At 42.9% G+C, this 12,223-nt stretch overlaps 1 protein-coding gene across 3 annotated transcripts in view; it reads right to left on the reverse strand.

The window, feature by feature from the left end:
• LOC111982232 (muscarinic acetylcholine receptor M2-like) overlaps positions 1-12,223 on the reverse strand; it is a 452,193-nt gene that overhangs the window by 427,519 nt on the left and 12,451 nt on the right. The window contains exon 1 of one of the 3 annotated variants that reach the window (XM_070433828.1): positions 6,545-6,680. The exons of the other annotated variants lie outside the window; for them this stretch is intronic. Within the exon in view, the coding sequence (XP_070289929.1) occupies positions 6,545-6,669 (125 nt within the window). The 5' untranslated portion in view covers positions 6,670-6,680. Of the gene's footprint in view, positions 1-6,544; positions 6,681-12,223 lie in introns of those variants that run through there. 3 annotated transcript variants of the gene reach the window in all.

A 12,223-nucleotide genomic window follows, 5' to 3' on the forward strand; every position in this document is an offset into this window, starting at 1 on the left:
CGCAGCTTTCATACGTCAGGAAGGAGACGCGTTCTGTCTCCTAGAGATGAATGTACTTTGGTGCGAAAGTGCAATCCCAGAACAACAGCAAAGGTCCTTGTGAAGATGCTTGGAGAAAACAGGTACAAAAGTATCTATATCACTGTAAAACGAGTCCTATATCGACATAACCTGAAAGGTCGCTCAGCAGGAAGAAGCCACTGCTCCAAAACCGCCATAAAAAAGCCACACTCGGTTTGGAACTGCACATGGGTCAAAGATTGTACTTTTTGGAGAATGTTCTTTGGCCTGATGAAACAAAAATAGAACTGTTTGGCCATAATGATCATTGTTTTGTTTGGAGGAAAAAGGGGGAAGCTTGCAAGCCGAAGAACACCACCCAACCGTGAAGCCGGGGGTGGCAGCATCATATTGTGGGGTGCTTTGCTGCAGAGGACTGGTGCACTTCACAAATAGATGGCATCATGTGGAAGGAATTTATGTGGATATATTGAAGCAACATCTCAAGACATCAGTTAGGAAGTTAAAGCTTGGTCGCAAATGGGTCTTCCAAATGGACTATGACCCCAAACATACTTCCAAAGTTGTGGTAAAATGGCTTAAGGACAACAAAGTCAAGGTATTGGAGTGGCCATCACAATGCCCTGACCTCAATCATATAGAACATCTGTGGGCAGAACTGAAAAAGCGTGTGTGAGCAAGGAAGCCTACAAACCTGTCTCAGTTACACCAGCTCTGTCAGGAGGAATGGGCCAAAATTCACCCAACTTATTGTGGGAAGCTTGTGGAAGGCTACCCGAAACGTTTGACCAAAGTTAACCAATTTAAAGGCAATGCTACCAAATATTAATTGAGTGTATGTAAACTTCTGACCCACTGGGAATGTGATGAAAGAAATGAAAGCTGAAATTAATCATTCTCTCTATTATTATTCTGACATTTCACATTCTTAAAATAAAGTGGTGACTCTAACTGACCTAAGACAGGGAATTTTTACTCTCATTAAATGTCAGGAATTGTAAAAAACTGAGTTTAAATGTATTTGGCTAAGGTGTATGTAAACTTCCGACTTCAACTGTAAGTCACACCAGGTGATATCAGCGATATCAGTGTGTATGAATGTTGTGGGAATTGGGGAAATAGCCGTTTAAATGTTAGACACTTTTACTGCGCTTTGCTAGACAAATTCATTTAGACAGCCATTGATACAGTTCAGCGACTAGTCAGTTTTCTCCCCATATGAGATGCTTTTCTTTCTCCTGAGAGCTTGAACAAGCTTCTGAAATTCCACATTACCACTCTAATGAGCAGTGACAAGATGAACAGAGATAATCTCCACATCAACCTTCAGAATGTCACACACACACTCACACGGGGCGGCAGGTAGCCTAGTGGTTAGAGTGTTGGACTAGTAACCGGAAGGTTGCAAGATTGAATCCCCGAGCTGACAAGGTAAAAATCTGTCGTTCTGCCCCTGAACAAGGCAGTTAACCCACTGTTCCTAGGCCYTCATTGAAAATAAGAATTTCTTCTTAACTTACTTGCCTAGTTAAATAAAAAACACCTCACAACTATACTGCAGTGACTGACAAGCCCATTCCTCAGGCACTTATGAAGATTAACATCAAGAAATTATACAGAGGAATGGCAGAAMAATTACTTATTTTACCTTTATTTTACCAGGTTAGTCTCATTGAGATTAGCCATTTATTTTACAAGAATATATAGAAAAATAAGACAGTCCTATACCTCGGTACTCTAAATAAATGGATCAACCTCTAGCTGCCCTCAAGTTGTTTTTACGTTCTCAGGAGGTTATGTGTAGAAGTGAGGAGGTTGAGTGAATTAATAATTTCCCATATATCACACACATATTTCAGATAATGAAATACAACCTGCCAGCCTGTTGAGGAGGACGATAATGATCTACCGACCATGAAGTCTATAAGATTRTATTTCCGATAAAAATTCATAAAGACGATCTAAGCAAACGACACGCAATATACCAGGTCAGACATATGACTTTTCAAATAAACATCAAGGTATGTACATTTTAAATCGATAACGACACAGCAGGGTGTATGCTTCACTGTCAGTTAGAAGTTAACTAGTTCTGTGTAGCCAAATAAAGGATTTAGGATTTAGGGTCTCCCTTATGTTGCTGTAACTCATTGGTTGAGATTTAAACACGGGCCGTGGACTGTGCACATTTTTAAGCCAACCTAAGGCTGCGAAATTTCACACATGAAAATACACAGAGCTCAAGCATTAAATATCTGCTTAGCTCAGATACAGGACGGATGTTAATGGCCCAAGCTTGAGGGTGTGAGCTTTGGCCAACAGATAATCTTCTCTATTTGCCATGGATAAAAACTGGATCATAGGCAATATGTAACTTTTCTTGACAAAGAACTTCAAATACGAGCATGCACACTTTTGAAGCTCCATTTCCAATATATTTGACCAAACGTCTTTCTCATTCGAAGACAACATGGACAGGTTTCCTTGGGTCAGATGTGAAAGTCAATTTGGAGTGAGGAGCCATTAGCGTGCAGTCATGATCCAGCACTCAGTTTGTCGTTACATTCTGGGTGTCCTTGTTAGATATAGCACTAGTGAGATGAATGGAGCAGGGGCCAATGCTAACAGTAGAGCCACCTTCACATACCAAACATTAGTTGTGAAGAGTTTCAAGATATTTTAAGAGAGAAGGAGTGGTGAAAGGGAGGTGTTTGTTGCTTGAATACTTTCATGAGTAGTACTGATAATTACAGTTGCGTATGAAGGCCAGGGACTTTGTTCAAGGGTGCAAGGGTGGAACATGTAACCGCCATGGGATTTTCTCTCTCAGTCCTACTGCTTGAATCTCCTTCTCCAACCCTAAAGCACCTGTAAATCACGATTTACATAATACATACACTCCACTAGACTAAGCTAATTATGATACGCAAAAGTGGCTTTGGCCGCCTCACATGTAAATGAGCATGGTCTAAGTTCAACCTCACATGCCACATCTATAAAACCCATGCCACTTTGAGAACATTTCCCCTGAGCACTCAGTTACCCATAGTTCCCTATGTGGCGCTAACAGGCAGCCTGATGTTTAAATGCAAATTTTGTGTCACAGCACCTTGCAGAAATAAAAATACTTAAAAAAAAAAYAWAWTCTTAAAGAAATGTATTTCACCTTTATTTAACCAGGTAGGCCAGTTGAGAACAAGTTCTCATTTACAACTGCGACCTGACCAAGATAAAGCAAAGCAGTGCGACAAAAACAACAACACAGAGTTTTGAAAACGCTTTACCGGCCACTACATAAAAACACTCCTGGAACTCTACCTTAAGTGGAGAATGAATGTAACACCTGCTTATGAACCGAACCGCAGGCTGCTAAAGAACACGAGGTATTAAAATAAGGAATAAAAAAGACAACAGTTATTAGATGAGAGATAAGCCCTGTGGCTATGGTTGTGTTTTGTACACTGTCATCCCAGAGCAGATTCAAATATGATATRGTGTTCTGTTTATGAGACGCGGGTGTGTGCATTACAACGCATTCTGCCGGGCAATACCCTACTCTGCCTGTTATGAGTAATCACACTGAAACAAGAAGGCAGTGAAGAACTCACAGAGCCCCTCAGAGATGAAATGGCACCCTTGAGGCGTGACAGGAGTGACAGAGGTCATTTTCTCTTCAATGCAGATAATGGTGGGCTACCAGATCGTTTCTCTTCACATTGTCCAACGTCACATTGTCCAAATGATTTGTCCCCTGGTGAAATTGTGCTTAATGATCTTTGTTTCTGTGGCAATAATTCCTTCATTAGGCTAATAGGAGAAGTCGTTAGTTTGATCAGACACACATAAAGGAAAGTACACTCTGGTGGGAGCTGATCACGTGGAACGTGTTGGAGGATTTTGCATCACTGTGAGAAGTTCTTATTCCGTTGTTTAAGGTATTTCTGGCTCTTCAGGGAACACCTCATCCTGACAGTGACAGTCACATGATGACGATACTGGAAATTCAGAAAGATTACATGACATGTCATTGCCGGCGCCCATTTTGCTGATGGTAATATTAGAAACCATTCAAGGTCTTACATTAGTGTTTTGCACATCCTCMCTATTTTGAACATAAGCTATATTTCTCAACATCTGGTTACTTCCTGATGCAGATTGCTAGCTGACTAAACATACAAGTGAGGCAGCTTGTAAAGTAGCGATATGGTGATGGAAGACATAAGGAGGCAGCTTCTGCTGAGTTCCAATAAAGTTGAGTTCTTCTTCTCTGTCTGTGGCGCAAGCTGCATCTGTCCTGCTTGGAGAGTTATCTGTGTGTCAGTGAGAATAACCATCAGGACTATAATGTGTGCTCTGTGGTTCTCCCTGGATCCTGTCTGGCTGTGGCTGCTGTCTTTGTCCGTACTCCATCACCTTAATCTTCCCTCATAAATTACCCTGCCCTCTGGGGAGGGGGCTTTGATTTAATAAAGCTGCCTGCCTGTCCCAACAGACAGTCATCGCTGATTTACTCTGGGCCTGGCTGGTGCATCGCTGTGTGTGTGTGTGCCTTTGTGTGTGTGTGTGTGTACAGGAGGGTCATGTGTAAAAATGAAAGTGTGTGTACGATTATGTGACTGAGTGMGTTTGTGAGGTCAGAGCTGGTGTCCTTGTGTTGGGTGTTGAACATAATGATCTGAACTACTGTAGTAGGTTAGAGGTCATCTGGTGATTGAGGCAAGGTTTAGATTGTAGCCTATCACTTGTACATACTCTATTACACTTTGTAGCTGAGAATACGCAACTCAAGATTGAACTGAATCTACTTGGGTTTAGCTGCAGGACATTTGAAACTAATTACAATCAAGACTTTACCCCCCTGTGATTTCAGTGGTAAACAGAAGCCTTCGAGGTAAACAGTAAATTCAATTGTTTCTGATTAGGCAGAATTAAGATATTACGTAAAAGTAAGCATATGCTATCTCTACCATCAATGCCTGAAATGTAGTGTGTCAATTTAATCTGTTAGTTTAAGTTACCCCATTCAACCTTGTAAAAAAGCTGCAGATAGCAGCTTATGACGGAGAAGCAGATTTAACGGAGAAACTACACCCTACCCCTTTACTCTCTCAGAATCACCCTTATAAATATGGCAGCTGCTCCTCTCTCTCCCCTGCCGGTAGGTAGAGTACAGGTGGTGAGGCAGGAAGGCCCAGAGGGCTCTCCGTACTGAGAGGATGCCTGCCATCATCACCCCTCCTGGGTCAGTACAGCTCCAGAAGGGTCAGGGGAGCTGCGGTGCTGCGCTGGCTGTAAGACGTCTTAATGAGGCCCTCTGTCTCTCTGACATGCCTCTACGGCGTCCTGACTGGGTGACAGAACCATTTATCTGGGAAATCTCTCAGCTCAGCCCTCCCTGAAGAGAGGGGTGCAGACTGCAGATAGGTACGGAGCATGCTCACACAGTATAGCAGACCTCCATGGGTGTCTAAATAGGATGTTTCCATATGCACTGGCTTACTGTGAGTTAACGTTGCACAACAGCTTGATATGACATTGTGCAGAGAACGATAAACTCAAGAGAGATGTTTATATGCGGCAAATAGGAGACATGAAGTTATACTTCAAATTGTCTCTGGTATAACCATGCAAATGTTTTCATCGCTATTCTACCCAGGGGGTGCCTTGGACACCCCCCGGGTAGAATAGTTTGCATCATGAACAATGGGGGATTGAATCCATTTATATTATGTTTTTAGAGTCATTGCAATTTCCCCTCACGCACTCCCTGGTGAAATTTCTGTTTTATGTCCAAAGACTCTAGCATTTCCATTTGATACCCCTTAGAGACTAGTATAATTCTCATTTTACAGAAAAATATTCTTGCACCGCTATGAACTATGTTAAGTACTTTGAAAATACCTCATAGAAAGCATAACCCATTAAACAGACCTGCCAGTGTTTCCATTTTGAAATACTCGGGAGGGAGCACCCACAATGCAATGTTCTAGTATTCGGTGTCCCTCAGCGCCAACTGCCAGGGCCTGTTCCAAGAATGGGCTGCTGCTCTATCACGGTTCAGTATGACGAGGCTTGACTCTCAGGGTTCTGMGGCTGTTATAGATCTTAGAGTCTATTCTAAAATGTTCGTCAATGAGAATCACCTCTTAGCTGACGTTCTTAACCAGCTCTCCCTGTTGTCTACTATGTGCCTTCCTACCAGCTGTAGTGCTTGTCTCTGCTCGCTTCCTTCTATAACGTCTTGATTATACCATTTGGAAAAGCTGTTCGTCAATCAGCCTCTGCTGGTGTGTGACGATAGGCTACATCTCTGCAATGCAGAGCTCTGACTGCTCTCTATTCCATATCTCTGTATATTTGTTAAAATGATGGATATCTTTGTATTTACTTGAATTGTTATTCTCAGACTGCCTTCCCTAGATATTGATCAACCTCAAATGCTCTCAGCAACCTTTCATCAGTTACAGATGAGTTGCTTGCAGTTGTCTAAGAAAGTGGTGCGTGCTATTTTACAGGCACATACCGTACACATGTGTTTTTGTGTTTTTCTCCATGGGTGAATATGTCTGCAGCAGCTTGTTCATTCCGACGTACGGGCATGAGTCTCAGACACCGGGGGCTGGAGTTGACCGTGTTCAGACAAAACATCTTCTCGGCTGCTCCCTGTATGAATACCAATGCAACTGAATCAAAGAGAGTGATTAGAGGGGTCTGTTGTTTAACCCCAGGGCCGAGCGCTCCAGTTATTTATTTGTTTACTTAGCTATTAGCATTGCTTTCTGTTTTTCTCTCCCACTCAGTATGTCCCAGTATATTCCTGCTTTGTGTTAACTGCGCTCATTAAGGAGAACGAGGAGGCGGAAGGCCTTTCCCGTCACGACGCCAGCGAGGTGATTTAGAGAATGACAATGCAAACATCTTAGTAYTTGACCCTGGCGCAGGTAGAAACCTTGGCTGGCACTTGTTGTCCTTGACCTTGTCACTCATAGTGTTGTCATACATATGACTAATACAGGTTCAGATGAAGCTGGCCAAGTGAGCAGTCAATACACTGATACCATGAATTACGGTATTCCATGTTTTCCTGGCTGACTACATCAACTCTTTTTTTGTGTGTGATTAATTTAGCATGCGGGAGGAAGATTATGTTGAAACAGCTGTTGATCTTGCGTAGTGCTGTTTGGAAAATGCATTGTGTTCTATTTTGGACTTCTAATATTCTTGATTTGATTTAGAGACTCTTCTCTCATCAACTGAATACAAAAGAATTTGGCTCTGTACATAACACTGGAGACGACTGGCAATCATCAAGCATGACATCCATACAGAAACTAGCTAAATGAACTGAAGGATTCATTTATGTTAATAGTGGAAGACATTGACAAGAGGGGTGATTGCTTACTGAATCTTTCTCTGGAACTAGCATATATAATTGTTCACAGTCATAAAACCTGCACTCAACCAGTCTTCTATTGCAACTTTTCAATCAAACGCTTTCCCTCTTGTACGTTTCCCATGTAATCTGTTTATGAGGCAATTTCAGATTTATGCGTAAACAGCCCAACAACTGCACAATTAGCTCAATGCGAGATGAATATCAAAGAGATTATTTTGCCCCGCTGTCTGACTACTGAAACGGCCAGTTGGAGAATGGACCCCCCATTTTAATAGCTAAAGGAAGCAGGCAGTGAATACTACAGGCTAGTAAACCGGCCTGATAATGACATTCGGAGGTCAGGGGACCTGATAAGCAGGTCTGTTCACTCTGTGCTCTCGGACAAYACCATGCAGCCTCTGCATATTTATTCAACCTCATCCCATCCCKTAGAAASCCCTGCTATTGAAAAGTGGGCTTTTACAGTGTTCATCATCCTTTGGAGGAAAGCAGTCTATTCTGCTGAGCTCCGACTTTATACTGGGATAAAAAGATTTCTGCCTAAAGTTCAGGGGAGAGCCTGGGAGAGAATGGTGTGAGGGTTAGCCAGCCACAGGATGGCTTATAAGAATAAATATTCAATCCATGTCATAAAGGTTAGCTCACACATTATGGCCAACTGCTGTCTTTCACCATTAAGCACAGTGAGGTTTGATTGAATTACGACCCCTCTTTGATCAGGCTAATCTTGATGGCAATACTGGACTTTCCTTTCAAACCTACCAGTATTAAATCTATGTAAATCAGACCTAAACATCTGAAGGCTGTGAGAAATAGGAACGGTGCGTGTGGAGAGTTGTATGAACTCATCATCAGGCAGTAGAGTGAATCAACGGTGGCACTCCCAAAGGTTTAGTAGCTAATGGGAAAAGAACGGAGGAGGGGTTTTCTCTGAGATAATATAATTACATTCACAAGTAGAAAGAATTCCGGCGGGGAGTCCTTCTAAAATTACATTTCCCTCTGCAAGAGGAATAGCAGGGGATATTCCTGGAAAAGCAGGCGAGAATATCTGGGTTAAACAAAGGTTACAGGATGGAGAGGACGTCTTCTCTCTCAACTCTGATGTAATACTATCTGAGGTCAGAGGTTACCACAGTGACAGAGATTTAGGTTATTCTGTTCCCTTTGTAGTTTACACGATGCAATTCTCATAGCTTTCCTGTAAACTCCTGGCAGGAACATATAGGAATATACAGCTTTTTTTGTGTGAATGAATGCATTGTTTATGCTGTCGATTTGAACTCTGTGTACAGTTTGTATGTTTGACGTTGCAATTGCTGCAATACCGATGGCATCTCATGGGCTCTTATTAGATATTGCTATTTTGCATTGTTTGGTTCCGTTTCCATTGAGAATTGGTTTGTGTTTAATGGATAAAACACTTATTTTAAAATTGACTTTTTGTTTTCTAATTTCCTGCCATTAACAATGGCCATAGTAAACGCAAACGCTGTTGTGTACGAGAGAAAATATGGGAATAACTACTGAACCTAGTAAATTAATTTCCCTTGTTAATGAGCTCAGGACATCCCATCTCCAACATCAGTGCCACTCCCAAGGGCGAAGACCAGGACATTGTGTTGTCATCTACAGTGAACAACGCACGGGGATGGATTATCAGAAAACAAAAGGAACTAGTATGTTTTGTATTCAGAAGGTCTGGTCACAATCTGTCAATGGCAAAAACAAATTTGTCCTCAGTCCTCTCCCCACCTCGGCCCTATCTTCAGGCCCTTCAGATAAATATCCCAACATATTCCTTCAGCATTTATTATTTCACTGTTTTCCACTGTAATGTTTATCTTGCCCGTGCAGAATAGCCCTCTGCTGTCATATCCATGCGGGAGAATTGAATTCTTCAGTGAGTGGTGAAGAGGACTTTACGTTCCTGCACCTCACTGATAACTTTCTGCATTTGACCACGTATTGTGTCGAGCCGAGTGGCTCCTGAAAGAAAAAGTACTGTAAGTTGCTTCTTCCCGAAAGGACGCTAAATAGATTCAGACTCTTACTTCCGTTAAAGTTTAGAGTTGAAATGCGGACAAAAGTTTTGAAAAGGAAATAGATGAGATTGAATTAGGGCAGACTTGAAATGTGAATGAGACTTTATCTTTAAATTTCCATATTTTGTTGCCATGTTTAGGTACTCTTCAAGGAAATAAAAACAATTTCACACACGCTTTCCGAACAATTTTTTTTATTCATAATGAAATCGGAATGCATAATGCATTACCTATCCATTGTGATCAAGTTTGGAAGGCGTGTTTCGAATAGTCAGCAGTTTATTTCTCAGACTCAGGTTCTAACAATGGAACGTTCTGGGACTCAGATGGCTTTCTAATGAATTAGTCAAGCCTCGATATGAAAACCTTGGCTGTCAACTGGATGGCACTCAGGTCTGCTGCTTTTGCAAACGGCAAGAGAGAATGTTCTGGAAATGCTCCATTGACATCCCGGTGATTGGTCATTTTTTGCCTCTGTCTCACTATTTATTTCCATCTCTCACTCTCTTAGCTGGCAGTCCTATCTACAAAGTCATATTTTTCTCTGAATGCCACTTTCAGGGCAAAAATAGTCACTTAATAATCATGAACTCTGTAATCTGAGTAGATCTATGTGTACGTGGGGTTTTGACCCCAAAAGTGTGAAATACCACTATTGGAACTGGCCAAAACAGGTGGCTTAGACACCATGTCCATGCATCAAGTCACCCCTCCCAAACTCTCTCCATTCCGCAGCCATTTTCCAGAATGATTTCTGAGGATAATAGCACTCACAAATCATCCGCTGGGCAGTGGAGCCTGGGAAATTGATGTCCCTTCATTTCAAAACAATGGAGGTACCTTATGAGGGGGCTCATGATGTCATAACTTCAGGGGCTGACAGACTGGGCAGGGAGAGGGAACGTGGCCCGTGGACGGGCGCAGGGCCAACGGAACCCTAGGCAGGTACGACTCAATCAATCCCTGTACTGGCGAGACGCGGGGCTGTGGTCCAAGTAGCCAGCAGACATGCTCAATCACATTTCCTCACAGTAAACAAATTGACAGCCTTTACTCTGGGAATCAGCCCTTCCTAATCCCCCCAGTCTGCTAGCCTCTTTCTCCTTCCCAATCTTACATTCACAGAAACAGGTAATTCAAAGGACAATCTAAGACCATGTACCTCTTCATTCTTCACACTGCCTGCACAACGCCTCATTGGGTCAACCGGGCAAAGGATTGAGATAAAACGTAATCCAAGTTTTTCAAAGTTGCATGATAAACTGAAGACAAAGAGAGAGAGAGAGAGAGAGAGAGAGAGAGAGAGAGAGAGAGAGAGAGAGAGAGAGAGATGCAGGAGAGAGAGATGAAGAGCAGGAAGAGAAGAGTGGTAGAGGAGAGATAGCAGAGAGAGAGAGAGAGAGGACGAGAGAGAGAGAGAGAGAGAGAGAGAGAAAAGAGGAGAGAGAGAGGAGAGAGAGGAGAGAGAGAGAGAGAGAGAGAGAGCGCGGATGTCTGTCCGCAGCAGTTTTGTTGTTTTTAGTCTCTCAGTCCACCAATATAAGTCAGGCAGACGCTAAATTACCAGTGTGGATTAAAGAGCTGCTGGCGGTTTTTGATGTGAGAGACATTGAGAGAGTCAATTAGAATAAGTTCATCGCAGGCAGGTTAGGAGACAGACGATAAAAATCTCCAAGTTTTTTGAGTCCTGGCCAAGTGCTATATGATGGCTGGGCATGTTCTAACGAGACGTTTCCACGATTTAAACCCACAGATGAATTAATAAAACGTCATGATTCTATAAAGCGGAATTCAAATCATCCAAACCCATATCCATCAAACCCAACTCTGGTGTTCTTTTGATTATGGCTCCCCTTGTGGGTTTAATGTGAGAGCAAGGGTTACCACACCTTCCCCAAGAAAAGATTAAAACCCGTTCAACTGAAATTTGACTCCCAAGCACGGATGAATTGGAAGTTGAGTGTGATTCTTGGCTGGGTTCCTGTACACACCTGGTCTCATATACTATGGCCGAACGGTCTGTTACCGGTTTTGAAAATGATGCCCTTTTCCCCACGGTAGTAGAACCTTTCACAACCGAGCACTGTGTTCCTGCCTCACAACAAATCCAACCATCACTTCAAAGCAGACAGGACAAGGGTGCATCTTCTTGCATGCGGGATGGGGCTTTCCTCCCTGGGCTCTAAGCACTGGGGAATGAAGTACTATGCTTCTGAGTCTCGACACCATGGCCTTCCAACAGTCACAAATAAAACAGACACTAGAACGTCACCCATCAGGATGGAACCAGCCCCACCCCCATTCATCTAAAATGGATGCCCTGGTTCTGGTTTCGTGTCACGATGATAGCAGGCTGGCAGGATACGCATCCCGGGAATGTGAGAGACGGTGTGTGGCGTGGATGACGTGCTTTTCCCTGTGGCTGTACCGAGGCTGTGGCATTGGACTGGCTTGCTTTATACAGACTCTGATCCAGCGGACTGATGCAGAACGTGAAGAAACAGAACGGGGAAATCTCCTGGTTGCTTACGTTTCGTCAGCGAGGGTCACTGTCATGACCAAGTCCTCTGATGTAAAGAGGCTAACCGCACCGTCTGGACCACAACACACACAACACACACAACACACACACAACACACACACACAACACACCACACACACACACACACACACACACAACACACACACAACAACACACAAACACACACACACACACACAACAACACACACACACAACACACACTCTCTTTCTCAGACAAGG

The sequence above is a fragment of the Salvelinus sp. IW2-2015 genome, linkage group LG3, assembly GCF_002910315.2.
Source record: "Salvelinus sp. IW2-2015 linkage group LG3, ASM291031v2, whole genome shotgun sequence".
Classification (NCBI taxonomy): Eukaryota; Metazoa; Chordata; class Actinopteri; order Salmoniformes; family Salmonidae; genus Salvelinus; species Salvelinus sp. IW2-2015.